At 45.4% G+C, this 13,590-nt stretch overlaps 1 protein-coding gene across 9 annotated transcripts in view; it reads left to right on the forward strand.

Annotated features, from left to right (window-relative positions):
• Positions 1–348: 348 nt before the first annotated feature.
• The window catches only part of TEAD1 (TEA domain transcription factor 1), a 268,659-nt gene continuing 255,417 nt past the window's right edge, over positions 349–13,590 (forward strand). For 3 of the 9 annotated variants that reach the window (XM_082627122.1, XM_082627123.1, XM_082627125.1), the window contains exons 1-2: positions 349–669; positions 10,486–10,608. In XM_082627122.1, coding sequence (XP_082483248.1) covers positions 10,589–10,608 — 20 coding nt within the window. In that variant the 5' untranslated portion in view covers positions 349–669; positions 10,486–10,588. Of the gene's footprint in view, positions 670–1,267; positions 1,412–10,485; positions 10,609–13,590 lie in introns of all 9 variants that reach the window. The other 6 variants (XM_082627124.1, XM_082627126.1, XM_082627130.1 and 3 more) reach the window with 5 other exon arrangements.

Below are 13,590 nucleotides of genomic sequence, written 5' to 3' on the forward strand. Positions count from 1 at the left end.
CCCGCGCCGGGAAGGGGCAGGGCGGCTCCCGCGCGCTCCCCGCTCCCCCGTGGGCGCGAGACTCCGCCCCGCCGCCCCTCCTGAGGGAGCCCGCGCGCGCCCCAACGGCTAGGCTGCCGAGCTGGGCCCGCCCCGAATCCCCATGACGTCACCGGCGGCGGCAGGCCCCGCCCCCGCCCCGGGCGGCAGGCCGCATGACGTCACCGAGGCCCCACCCCTCCGGAGCGAGTTCGGTCCTGGCGTTCATTTCATTCCTGTCCTCATTCCGAACATTCTTAGCATCGCTCGCGCCGTGCCGCGCCGCCCGAGCCGAGCCGAGCCTCTGCAGCCGCCGCCGCGGCCCCGCCGCCCGCCGCGGGCGCCCACCAAGCACTTTGCAGACTCGCTTCCACCCTGCGGGCCAGTCCGCGCGGCGGGGCCCGGGCTCGGGGCGGCCGCGTCCGGGGACAGGCCATGCAGTGAAGCCCCCCCACCCCGTCCACCTTTGCCCGGAGCCGCGGGCAGCAGCCCAGTACGTCCAGCCGGCCCCGGGGCAGGAGCGGTGCTAGGCGGTGGGGGGGGGTGGCCCAGCCCGGGGACCGGGAGCCGGGCTCCGAGCTGAAGGCGGGGGAAGCGGCGCCGAAGTTTGCCTCGGACTCGCCGGGCGCTGCGGCAGCTCCCTTCGCCGAGGTAAGTTGGCGCGCGGGGCTGATGCTGGGTGCGGGGGGTGCGCGGGGCGCCGGGGGCCGGGGGTCCGCGGCGTACGGCACGGGCCGCTCTCTCTCTCTCCGGACTCTTGCTTTGTGTGCGGCGGGCGGGTGGGCACGCGGAGGGCCGGGGCCGGGCCCCTGCGCCCGCCTCCCCGCGCCCCTTCAAGGTGAGCGGCCGGGCGCCGCCGCGGGAGTTGCCGGGACGCCAAGTTGGGCCGCGCGCTGCGGAGCCCGCGCGGCAACAGGCGGCCCTGGAGGCGCCAGGCCGGCCGCGCCCCCCGCGCCCCCCTCTCGCGCCCGTCTGCCTGCCAGCGCGCACACGCACACACCCTCGGGCAGTTTCCACGTTTTTCTCGGGGAAGTCAGAAGTTAGGAGCGAGCGCGGGCTGGGAGAGCCGCCGGCGCCTCCAGGGAGCCCGAAGCCGGCCCGATCCCCCCACCGCGCCTCCCCAGCCGCCACAGGCGCCTGGGCCCCCCGAGGCCGGCCTGGGGGCTGCGCCGACTTGTGCTGCTGGCGGGGTTTCGCTCCTTCTTCTCAAAGATGAAAGGAGGCACGGTCGTCTTTGCCGCTTCTCCAGGACTCTTGCTGCCGCCGCCGCTGCTTCATTGCACATTCAAGTGGAAAATTTTCAGGAGTCAGCAGAAACATTGTGTCCAAAAAAGACTGAGTCGCAGTTACCACCAAACCCTGGAGGAGACTCTCCCTGGAAAACTTCCCTTCGGTAGGAAATACTGGGGGATTCGTTTGTTTATTGGAAGAGAAATGATCCCCAGGAGGGGAGGAAATCAGGGTGCATTTCTGCTCTTTGTTCGTAGCAGCAACATTTGTTTTGTTCTAAAGTCCAGAGGCCCGCTTTAAAGAAAGTTCAACTTCTATGAGTTTCCTTTTTTTCTTTTTCTTTTAATGTGTTTTTATTTATTTTTTAAACCGAAGCAACATTTTAAATGAGTTGAAAACAGTGGAGGGGCTCACACCTCCCTTCTTTTTCTCCCACGAAAATAAAATCCAAATCATAATTTTCTTTGCTTTTTAATTGTCTTTTTAAAGATTTATTTAAAGTTGAATGTCACTGTATAAAAATATTTATGAAACAATGAAATACCAGCCACCAGCATTTCTCAGGAGGCTTGTTAACTTCTCAGAAGCAAGTGGCTGCCTGTGATTTGCAGAAATGAAAATTGACCTCAGTAAGCACTGGAAACTTAGAGACAGATGATGTTCCAGGAGCGGGTAATGTAAAAAGGCCGTGTTTTAAAAACAGTGCTTTGGAGGAAGCCCAGGTCCTGGCACAGAAAGGTCTGCAAAACCTATCAGATTTCAAAATATTATAGTTTAAAAATATATGTATTAAAAATGCTACAGATATTGCAAATGAGTAGAACACTGTCAGTTCTGGACAACCACGTGTTTCTTCCTCCCTACCCTTTGCCTTGATTGTTTCTGGAAGTTTAGGTGGTCTGATGCTTGGGGTGTGCTGGGTGCCTGCAGGTGGTTACCTGAATAGACAGATCCCTTCAGGAAGAAGTGATCCCGTTGCGTTGTCCGAGCAGGGAGGGAGTGGGCTCTGTTCTCTAAAGCTTGCAGTGAATTTTGGCTGGTGTTTTATGCATGGGGGCTTGTCTGCCGGGGTACTGTGAGGTGGTTTGGGGAACAGACTTCAAGCTGTGCCAAGTGCTTCATCCTTTCACTATTGGGTTTGTGCCTTTCTGTAAATAGCAGGATCTTTGAGCCCCAAGTACATCTGAATGCTTGTAAGGGCCAGACTTAGATCCAACTTTGGTAAGAATCTTTCCTTTTTAGATGGAAATAGTAGAATCAATTACAAAGTGACTCAGGAAAGACAAATGGATTAGTTGAACCTTTGTCAACAGTGAGGTTTTGAATTGTTGATTGTTTTTTAGGGGAAAGGCTTATTTTTCTAATCTCACTATTCCCATAAATGGTCACAGATATTTTGTTTAGTATTTCTTTCTATGTGCAATTCTGTGTTGGACTCTCAGGTTTCAGGTTTTAAACAGAGTTTCCAATTCTTTTATTTGTTGTTGGTGTAAAAGAATGAGCTGATAAGCTGCATCCATTACTAGTTCTTGCCGATGGTATAAAAATGCCCAGGGAGACCATTTTATTTTTACGTTAATGATTAAGTATTATTTGATTTGCAGTTTTAGGAGAATATCAGACTACCTTTCCTTCTTTCCTTCCGCCCTTTCTTTTCTTTCTTTCTTTCTTTCTTTCTTTCTTTCTTTCTTTCTTTCTTTCTCTCTTTTCTTTCTCTCTCTCTCTTTACAAGTTTGAAATAAAACCAGTGTGACACTTTGCCTTGACAGTAAGAGTAAAAAACTATTAAAGGAAAGAATTTTTGTGTAGATTTCTCCTCTGTGTGATGTTTTATAAAGTAACAAATAGAACTCCATCCAGGAAACATGCCTGAGAGAGATTATTGGGGGATTTTTTTCTTCTTTTCCCAAAACATAAACCAGGACTCACCATGGCATATACTTAATGAAATTTAATTTAAAGAAGGAGGACATGCTAACTTAGTTTGAGCCAGACTGAACTGAATTTCTCACCAAGAGGTGCTTCCTGGCATTGTGGTGCAGTGTGTGCCTAGGCCCCAGCAGCAAATTAATTATATGTAAGGGCTGCTGGTGGTAGGGGGGTGGGGGGCAGCCTGGGGAAAGTCAGCTTCCTCCTTTCTTCTTCTCTGCCCCTCCCCCTCTTTTGCTTTATATAGAAAGAACTCTATATTCACATACTCACTTTGAGCACTGGTACCCCCACTTTTTCTTTGGAAAAAGGACAAGCAAGCCATAAGGAAAAAAATGTTCGGGTTTTTTGCTGCTTGAGTTTCAGTCATTTATGAACAATTTTGAATTTTGCTGGCTCTGACAATACAGGACAGCAAGTATAAGAGGGTATTTCTTAATGCGAAAATTTGGTGGAATATACTTGTATTGATATGGGGATCTAGATCATATTTGTTGTCACATTTTCAGTAGAAAAATGTGTAACGGCGACAGTTTGAGAATGTAGATCCCAAATGTTAGATAGGCCTTTGGAGGAATGAGCTGTGCCGTTAACAATATTTTAAGGTTTCTTGCTTCTGAAATGGACTGACCTGTCTGTCATACATGGCGGTGGGACAAGAGTTTGTGCATCTGTGGAGTTACTCTTCTCTCTAATCTCTTGTGTTATTATGTGTTAATTGTGAGCATAATTATACTGCCTGCAAATGATAATTGTAGTGTCTTATCACTCAAAAGGTTGGTGCAAATAACTGTGTGTATGATCTCATGTATGTAAAATGACCGTGCTCACATACAGACAGTAGGTAGATAACACTTTTAAGCTTGTATTTTAGGCATTTTATCTTGTTTCCAATAAAGAGATTGCGAAAGGAGAGAAAAATATTGTGGATTGAAAGCTGTGCTTAGAAGTTGGATCTGTTTAGTGATAAAACTTTTTGGGCTTTTTCCAAAGACTGAAGAATACTGGCCCGAGCAAGTGTCCAGCTTTCTCTGTAGAATTGCAAGGAAATCAGAGCCCACCTTTCTGTTGATAAATGCGGGCATTACAGCTTCCTCTTTCGAGTTCAGAGACTGGAACTGCAGAGTGCTAATGGCCTACTTCTGAACTCGGCAAGAAAAGTATATTGTAAGCTTTGACAGACTCAGGCTGTGCTGCTGGGCTATTGGGGACTGACCGATGACTGGAGTAATCTCTTACAGCTGCGTGACGCTTTTTCTTATTTTATCTGTAGAAGCCGCAGATTACACTGTGGTGCTTAAGTTAGATCCCAAGTCATGTTTGAACAGTATCAGTGATATATTTTATTTTCTTGTTCACGAAGGTGATAAAATCAAGTAATTCAGGTCCATCCTAAGCACTTAATGTTTCAGGGTTGGGCTTTTGGACAAATACTAATTTCGACCCCCTTGTATCGCAATTACTGAATACTTCTGAAATCAGGGAAGTTTGGGGCCTTCCCTCTTCTGGGGTAGTTTGTGGAATGCTAGAATATTTGGATCTAAATACTTGGAGTGTTTTTTTCTTGTTTTTTTTTAAATTTTATTTATTTTTTGGCTGTGTTGGGTCTTTGTTGCTGCGCGCGGGCTTTCTCTAGTTGCGGGGAGCAGGGCTGCTCTCCGTTGCGGTACGCGGGCTTCTAATTGAAGTGGCTTCTCTTGTAGTGGAGCACGGGCTCCAGGCGCGCGGGCTCAGTAGTTGCAGCACGTGGGCTCAGTAGTTGTGGCTCATTGGCTCTAGAGCGCAGGCTCAGTAGTTGTGGCACATGGGCTTAGTTGCTCCACGGCATGTGGGATCTTCCTGGACCAGGGCTTGAACCCGTGTCCCCTGCATTGTCCCGTGGATTCTTAACCTCTGTGCCACCAGGGAAGCCCATTTGGAGTGTTTCTGCATGGGTTTTTATAATTTGTTTCAAAGCTGTGGGCAGTTGAGAGTTTTCAACGTGTAAGATTGTCATCATAAGCTTCCTCGACACTCTGCCTTGTTTGAACTCAGAGTGGTAATCCAACCATTTCTTCAGATATATTCGGGCTTTGTAGTGGTGCAGCATAAGAGAATTTTGAAATGTGTATTTATTTTAGTCAAAGCAAATGGGTTTTCAGGAGTGTTTCTTACTGGGTGGGTCGCTTTCAGCTCTTAAGTTCTCCTTTTGTCCACTGGCTTTTTGCATGGTTGGGAGGATTCTCTGAAAATACTTTCCATAGTCTGGGAGTCCTGCCTGGCTAACTGTGAAACCACTGGTCTCTCTTCTGATTGGATAAGGGGTGGGGGGAGTTCCTAAGAGGCCGTCTTTTCTACTTTTGTGGCAGGCCCAGGGAGGAAGGCTCTATCCTGGCTGTATTTTGCCACTAACCCCCCAGTATTAACTATCCTGATGCAATGCTTCCTGCCCTTTTCACATTAGTTTTTAAGGCTGTGTCCTAGGATTTCATTAATGGTTTTAGTATGAGGAGCAGGGCCCGACATTGGAAAAGGGGTTTAAAAGAAAAAGCCAGTTTATTGATGAACAAGTTAAGCACCACCATTGTCTCCATTGGGAAATTCTGGTTGCTTTGAGGCATCTGACAGGTTTAGATGTACGTGTAAAGTGACTGAAACATTATTGGCGGGGGTAGATACAACAATGGCGAGTGCTGTTGTTTTTACATATAAACTGAAAAACTGCTGCTAATGGTGGGAAATGTTAATTATGTGAGAACATATTGAACTTATATTCTCTGGCATGAACTTTTAAAAAAAATGCATGAACTGTGCTGCTTTTTTATAAGCACAGCTTTCTAATTATCATAATTCAGTTCAGCTCCGCTCTTGGATGGAGTTCAAGTGCAATCTCAATTTAACTTGAAAGGAGGTTTTTTTTTTTATTTTAACTGAGAATGTTTAAGAAAATTTGAAAAGTTCATCCAAGAATGTTGTCTGCTTAGGTGTGGTTAATTGGGGGGATGAAATGAGTGGCTTTCTGTAATAGTTAATTAGATCTGAATATTAGGAAAGAGGCTTTTTTTTTTTTTTGCTTTGTACTGTATCCAAACCTGCATCTTGTGCTTTTTTTCATAACCAGATGCTATGTGTTGTTGAGTTCTCTTTGAAAACCAGTGTCTTTTCCCTGATAGTAAACTAAATAGATATTCTGTTACCATCAATGATATAATCTCTGCAAAGATAGGAACCTGTTTTGAGAGAGTAGAAAGAAAGAATTGCAGAAATCTTATGAATTCATTTGCCAAAAATCACTGTTAATCTTTTATACCACCCAAGACTTTAGAAGGTGATATCCTTATGTGGTCATACTTAATGGCATTTTGTAAAGGGAGTCATCTTTGACAGCATTCATTCCAGTGTCCTTTACATTTTCTATGACCTTAGTGTCTTTTCAAAAAAAAAAAGAAAAAGAAAAAGTTAGTGAAGCCCAGGTGCCAAATCCTCTGTGGAATCAGTTTTAATTGGAAAAAAGAACATCTTCAGCTGGACCTTCCGACTTTCGTCCAGTCTGACTTCTGCTAAAATGCAGACTTCTGCCCGCGGAAACCAAATGACTTCATTTGCTCTGGCACTTAAGAGTCCGAATTCACTTCCCTGGTAGTGAAATAAAAGGAGCCAAGTGTTTTAAATAGCCACTCCCCGAGGCCCGCCTGCCCAAGTGTTTTGAGAAAAGCGCATTGTCTGCTTGCAGCTCTAGCTGGGAGCTGGCCTGGCTCGCCCTCCCCCCAACCAGACAGCTCCGTTTCTGAAGTTGACATCTGGTTTTCTCTCTGTTCACCTGATGTATACCACACACGTGCACACATGTGGCGTGCACGCATGTGTCCTGCAGGTAACACAAGTCTTTGACATTGAATGTGTGTATGTTTCAAGTCACTCCTGGGATAGGGGGAAGCTCACAGCTAATAGCACAAAATAAAATGTAAACACAGTAGCCACCCCACATGCCGCTGCTGCTGGGTTTCTGTCTAATGGTGCTTTCTGGGTAGGCGTTCCTATTGTTGTGGCAGCAACAGGCGGCAGAAGTTGGGGCACCATATGGCGGCTGTGGGCCTCAGATAAGCTGTCTGGTAATTTAGCTCATCAATAGCATTTTGATCTGCTTCATTTTCAGATCACCCATCACCGTGGCTGGGGGTATCTTGGGGGCTGATTCCGAAACCATTGAAACCTCTGTGAGCCAATGCTTCCTTTGGTGGAATCTGTTTCAGCCCTTTCTCCTTTTCATTTAAAAGCTTTTGGGAGACAATGGTGGTTGGTAAGAGTTAGGAAGAGCTGCATCAGCTGAGGGAACCTTCAACCCCATCTTGAAGTCTGGAATGCTTAGAAGACCTCATCAGGTATTTCCATTGACAGAAAAGCAGAAAACAAGCTATTTAATAGCGTTTCATACTGGCAGAGCCAAGAAACTCCCATAATTCAAAATTTGCTTTTGTTCTAAATACTGGGAGGATAAGACCAATATGGTTCTTATTTTGACAAAATGTTTCTAGTTTTGTTGTGCATTAAAAATACCTCCCTAATTTTCTTCCACCTTTCATCAAGTGCAAAAATGATTAATATCTATGTAACTGAAAATCAAAGGAAGTATTATCTGTGATTCGGAGGCAAAAAGCAGCTTCCTTTATGACTAGGAATTCTTAAAGAGGGAAATGCTTCTAGAACACCTCTACTCAGATGTTCAGTGAAGCTGAAGCAAAACTAAAATCTCTGCCACTGGTGAATCAACCGGGGGACTCCTGCCTTGAGTTGCTGGGGCCATTTCAGGGATTCTGCACATAGTAGGTGGATTAGTGGAAATTTCCATGATGTGCATGCCCATGTGCTTATCAGCCATGTGAATCTCATTCAGCAAACATTTGTGTCCCTGATGTGTGCCAGGCACTGGGGAAGCCAGGGTAAGACTGTCTGTCCCTTTCCCCACCCAGCCTCTCTGCACATTCTCAGTCTCCTTTCCAGGCCTCCCGCCTTTTGAATTTGGGGTTTCTAATTCTTGCTACACAGATCTGTTTACATGGCTAATGCAGGATGGTCCTGACTCAAACCCAGGGCAGCCTCTTTCCAAGCCTGTCCTAGGGAGTCTCTGCCTCACCAGTGATTCCTTCCTGAGCACGTGCATCACAGCCTCCATGGAGCTTTCCACAGACTGGGTATCAGCCCTGGAGCCTTAGGAGGGCTGGGATAGGTGCAGTGTTTCTGTATTTCTAAGAGACCCCAGAGTGGTGTCCACCTCTGATTGGGAATTATTACTCTAGGTATTCTAACTTTTATCCTCAGATGGAATCAGGCTAAATTTGCCTCCTAACTCTCAATGGGATTTTTCCTGTATCTGTGAGGTGATGTACCTAGGAGCATATACTGACTGTTTATGGAATTCACTAAGATCTTTTTGGTTGGTTTTAAAGATACGGCTACACAAAAATGCGCAGGAGAAGCAATACAATGAGCTGAACCGCCTTCTCCGTGCTCAGCACACATCTGTTATCCCTTGGGAAGGTAGCAGTTGTTTCCAGATGTGATTATAGAGGTGAGCCTCAGGCTCCCTGGCAAGGGGTTTGAGGACTAATTCTTGCCTGGCTGTTTGCAGAGGTAGTTTTCATTTTTGAGTAGTGGGGATGCTCATAGAGGGTCTCACGTGGTGCACCTTGATATTGCAGAGTGAGGGCATAGGAAGGGTGATTGTGACAGCCTCCCAGAGATGAGCATGGTTTTGCTGCTGATAAACCATACTCGGCTTTTTGTTCTTTCCTTTCTTCTCTCTTCCTTCCACCTTAGGCACTTTGAAATCTAGGGGCTCCCAGTTCTGCATAGAACTGTTACATTGAAACATTTGCAGGGGTTACATTGAAACATTTGCAGGGGTTACTGTATGCCAGGGATTTGGTGATCAGCCAAGGGTGGTCAATGAATGGCCATCAGTAAAACACCCCTGCAGAGTTTCCAATTTAGCAAGGGAAACAGGCATGTGAAGAGATTAAAGAGATCATCACAATCCAGTGGGGAAGCTGTGTTTTTCATATTTCATGAGTTCCAAGGTGCAGTTTTTTTCCCCCATATTTGAACATTTCGAAATTAGGATGTGTCCTGCAATCATGGCTGGCCAGGTGGTGGTCATGACCCGTGATGTGGTTGCGTACACTTATCACAGCCTGCAGGACAAATGCAGTGGAGAGGAAGAAAATTCCAGAGTCAGTCGCCAAGCATTCTTAAGAATGTATTTGATGTCGCCAGCGCTCTTATTGACACAGAGGGCAGTACTGTGTGGAAAAGCATGGATGTTGATCTCTCTGAGAAGTTGTTTTAGTATATCTTACCCACTTTTGTTTGCTTATATAGTTTCCTTTTTATATCTGCATAAGATTGACATATGATAAAGTTTCAATATTTATAAAATACAGTTTCTAAGTGATAAGGCTGTGCTCTGGCAACGTGTTTCGCAACAGTATTTCTTAGAAATAAAGTCATACTGCATTTAACAATCACTGGTGTCTTAGAGTTGATGAGATGTTGATGAAATATGTTTGCATCTCTTTCCAAAAGGATCTGGGAGATTATACATCATTGATGGGTTGCTTTGAGGGAGTGGATTGGGAAGGGGAGGGGCTTTCATTTTTATACATTTGTAGATTTCAGGAACATACATTTTCTTAGGTAATATCAGAATAAAGGGGAAAAAAAATCCAGTGGGGTAAGTGCTCATGTTATATCCAAAGAGTTGTGTTGCCCAGTGGTGGGGACTAAGGAAACCTTTGTAGAGGAAGTGATGTTGGAATTGGGCCTTGAAGGGAAAGCGTTTTTTTTTTTATTTTATTTTTTGGCCAGATGCCGTTTTGGGATTAGAGTGGGACTAAGTTGTTAAATAAACAAACAAACATCTCCCCCACCCCCCTAAATACTCTCCAGAGTAATGAACTCAACCCTAAAATACTAATAAAGAAGTTTCATTGCCAGTCGTGAGCCAGTATAGATCTAAAACTTGGCTATGAACAGTTAATGAAAGAAGCAAAAGGGAGGGAGGGGACTGGTTGTGGGGAGCTGGAAGCTTGCTGATTCTGGTTTGGAAAAAGGCAGGATAATAGCATAGGTTTAAAAGCACACGTTTGGAGTCGGACACACCTCAGTGGGACTCTTGGCTCAGCCACACTTGTTCTGTACCCTTGGACAAATTACTTCCTCTCTGAGCCTCGGTGTCCCCGTCTGTACATTTTAATAGAATGCCTCCTGTGTGCCCGGCACATAACACATGCTCAGCAAACAGCAGCTTCATGTGCTGTCTTGTTACACCAGGTCTCCCTGGATTTCCTGCCAGGTCAGGCTGGACGTTGACTCTCGAAGAACACCCGAGGCTGAAGCAGTTGCTAAGAAGAGCCAGACTTATGGTCTCAGGCGAATGATTGAAATCCAGGAGAGGTGAGGCATCCCATAAAGTCCTAGACCATTTATCTCTTTGAACCACACTTCCCCGATTCATAAAGTAGAGGAAATCCATCAGTAAATACGCAATATCTGAGGTCATTCCTTGCCAAATGGTAATACCAGTTAAATGGGAATGCTTCCAAAGGTGGGTAGCATGGTGCACCTATATCCACTCGAAAGGAAATGTCTTCCTTAGGTTCTTGCTTGGAAGCCACTCTCCCAACTTTGGGATTAGGTTCTGAAAGTTCTTTTCCAAGGTGTTTGAACTCATCTTTTCATAGAGAAGCTATGCTCAAGGCCCTGGACCTGTTGGTAAAGCCATTATTGAGGAATCCCTGCTGGAGTTCTGAGGGCATCAACTCTGTGTGTGAGAGAACAAGAGGCAGAGAGGTACCTCCCCCTACCTTTGCTGGCCTAATTGCACCTCTTAACCTGTTTAGAGGCAGGCTGCTTAACTTCTCTGTGCCCTCAGTTTCCTCATCTGGAAAATGGGCTGGTGTGTTACCCACTTTGAAGGGCTGTGATAATATGTAGATAAGAGCTAGCTCAGTAGGCTAGAGCTGCAGGTGTGACTGCTGTCAGACTTATCCTGTTCCTCCAAGTACTCCAAGCTCTGGAGTTAAATCTCTGCCCCTCTCATCAGATTCCTTTCTCTGGGCCTTAAATATAATTCAAATAATAATTCACACTCATGTGTGAATGGCAGATCATCTCTCTGCCAGTATATTTGCATATTTTAAGACAATGTTTGTTAGTCCGAGATGAATGTCTTAAGTTGGGTTAGTATTGAGGTACTTCCTGGGCAGATGAGCTGAATCCTTTCTGGATGCTGGTTGGTAGAAACCTGTGTTTTCAAAGCCAGAGGCCCTAAGCTGGTCTTGCTCCACTTGACACCCAGGTACACTTCAGGGTGTGTCCATGTGCCCGTGTTTTCAGAGCGGGGCCACTCCCAGTGACTGGTTTGAGCAGTTAAGACTGCTTTGTGTGAGCCTAGGCTGAGGACCACCTGCATTTTTGCTCAAGTCTTCTTAACCGGGGTATATAGAACTGTGTGTTAATCTGGTTTCCTAGTTTAAATTAAAAATTGAGGTTAAAAATTGTTAAGAGAGATGAATAGACTAGTTGGGAAATAAAGGCTTTTAGAGGCAGGCAGACTGATAGTTGAAGAGGGGAGAAAGGTAGATTTTAAAAAAATGGTTTACAACCTGTGAATCGACTAAAAGTCACTGAATTATACTTTTAAAAGGGTATGTGAATTATATCTCACAGAAGAAGATGAAGCACAGTACTCCCAGCACTCCTCACACAGTGAGTACATTTGTTTTGCTGGTCAAGTGATTTAAGATTGATATTCAGAGCAGTGACCTAATAATAAGGGTTTACGTCTCTGCTAGTTTACTGGTTTTAGTGCAGAGCCTAAAGGTATCCATTAGAAGTATCTACAGTGGAAGGTTTTTTTACTTAAGAAGGAGTAACTTCAGTAATGTGGGATGACTTGCTCCTTAATGATAAACGTTGACTATGTTAACCGCCCGTATGGCTTACAGTTTAAACAGCCTGTGAACTAAATCATAAAAGATAAATAAACTAGGAGATCACGAGGGAGAGAGACCTGGAAGGCACGTGAGGCCACAAGTTAAGTATCGAATCTGATTTAAGTTGATTTAAGATGGGGAAAAGTTGAACCCAGCATAGGTTAATTTATACCTCGAGTTTCAGGTTCTACTCTGCCCACTTTCTTCTTTTTTCTTTTTTTCTTTCTTTCTTTTTTTTTTGCGGTATGTGGGCCTCTCACTGTTGTGGCCTCTCCCTTTGCGGAGCACAGGCTCCGGACGCACAGGCTCAATGGCCATGGCTCACAGGCCCAGCTGCTCCGTGGCATGTGGGATCTTCCCATACCGGGGCACGAACCCGTGTCCCCTGCATCGGCAGGCGGACTCTCAACCACTGCGCCACCAGGGAAGCCCTGTTCTTTTTTCTTTTTTTAAAACATCTTTATTGGAGTATAATTGCTTCACAATGGTATGTTAATTTCTGCTTTATAACAAAGTGAATCAGCTATACATATACATATATCCCCATATCCCCTCCCTCTTGCGTCTCCCTCCCCCCTGCCCATTTTTTTCTTAATTTTAACTTTTAATTTATTGCTGGGTCCTCCTACCAGATGCGCACTGTCTTCCTCATAATAATGTTTGTGGTAGTTTTTATCCACTTGTATTTCTAAAGGATTGTTCTCTACCATTCCTTGTGGCTGGGTAACTTCTGGCCTGGTGCAGTCCTGGTTTGGGCTGCTTGTGGCGCAGCCTTAATTGCGCCCTCTTTCACTGTCAAAATGCCCCGGTTTGGAAGATAAGTGATATGGTCATCCTACGAATAGGAACTGTTGAGGAAACTCGCTGACTCCCTTTAATTAAGCAGAATAGAGAGGAAAATCTCAAGGAGGAGACTTTTGAGGTACCCTGACATTGAGCTCATAACAGTGTTATTCTTGGAGCGTCCCAGGCTGTTTCTGAGCTTCAATAGAGGGGAGTTTCAGAGAACAACTTTTCCTATAAACCTCTGCTAGCTTCAACCAAATTGTTTCAAACCCTCTGCTATTCTGTGGATCAATTCATAATGAATTAAAAAAACAATTCTCATCATTCATGGGAATGATTCAGCACTGGTTCATTTCCTTTCGGACTTGCAAAGTTCAATTTAGAAGTTTTTCCCAGTGGAATTCTGAAAGTTTTGTACTGTGTGAAATTTGGGGATTTCAGATTACAGATTTTAAAACCTGTAGTTTTGGCGCTCTTGACATTCTTAGTTTCAAACTTGCTTATCTTTGTTGTTTGGGAGACTGTAATGATGTCCTATGATGTGCCGAAATACATTGGACCCAGTATCCACAGGGGATTGGTTCCAGGACCTCTGTGGATACCAAAATCCTCGGATGCTCAAGTCCCTTCTGTAAAACGGTGTAGTATTTGTATA

The sequence above is a fragment of the Mesoplodon mirus genome (assembly GCF_964341445.2).
Source record: "Mesoplodon mirus genome assembly, chromosome: 7".
Lineage (NCBI taxonomy): Eukaryota > Metazoa > Chordata > Mammalia > Artiodactyla > Ziphiidae > Mesoplodon > Mesoplodon mirus.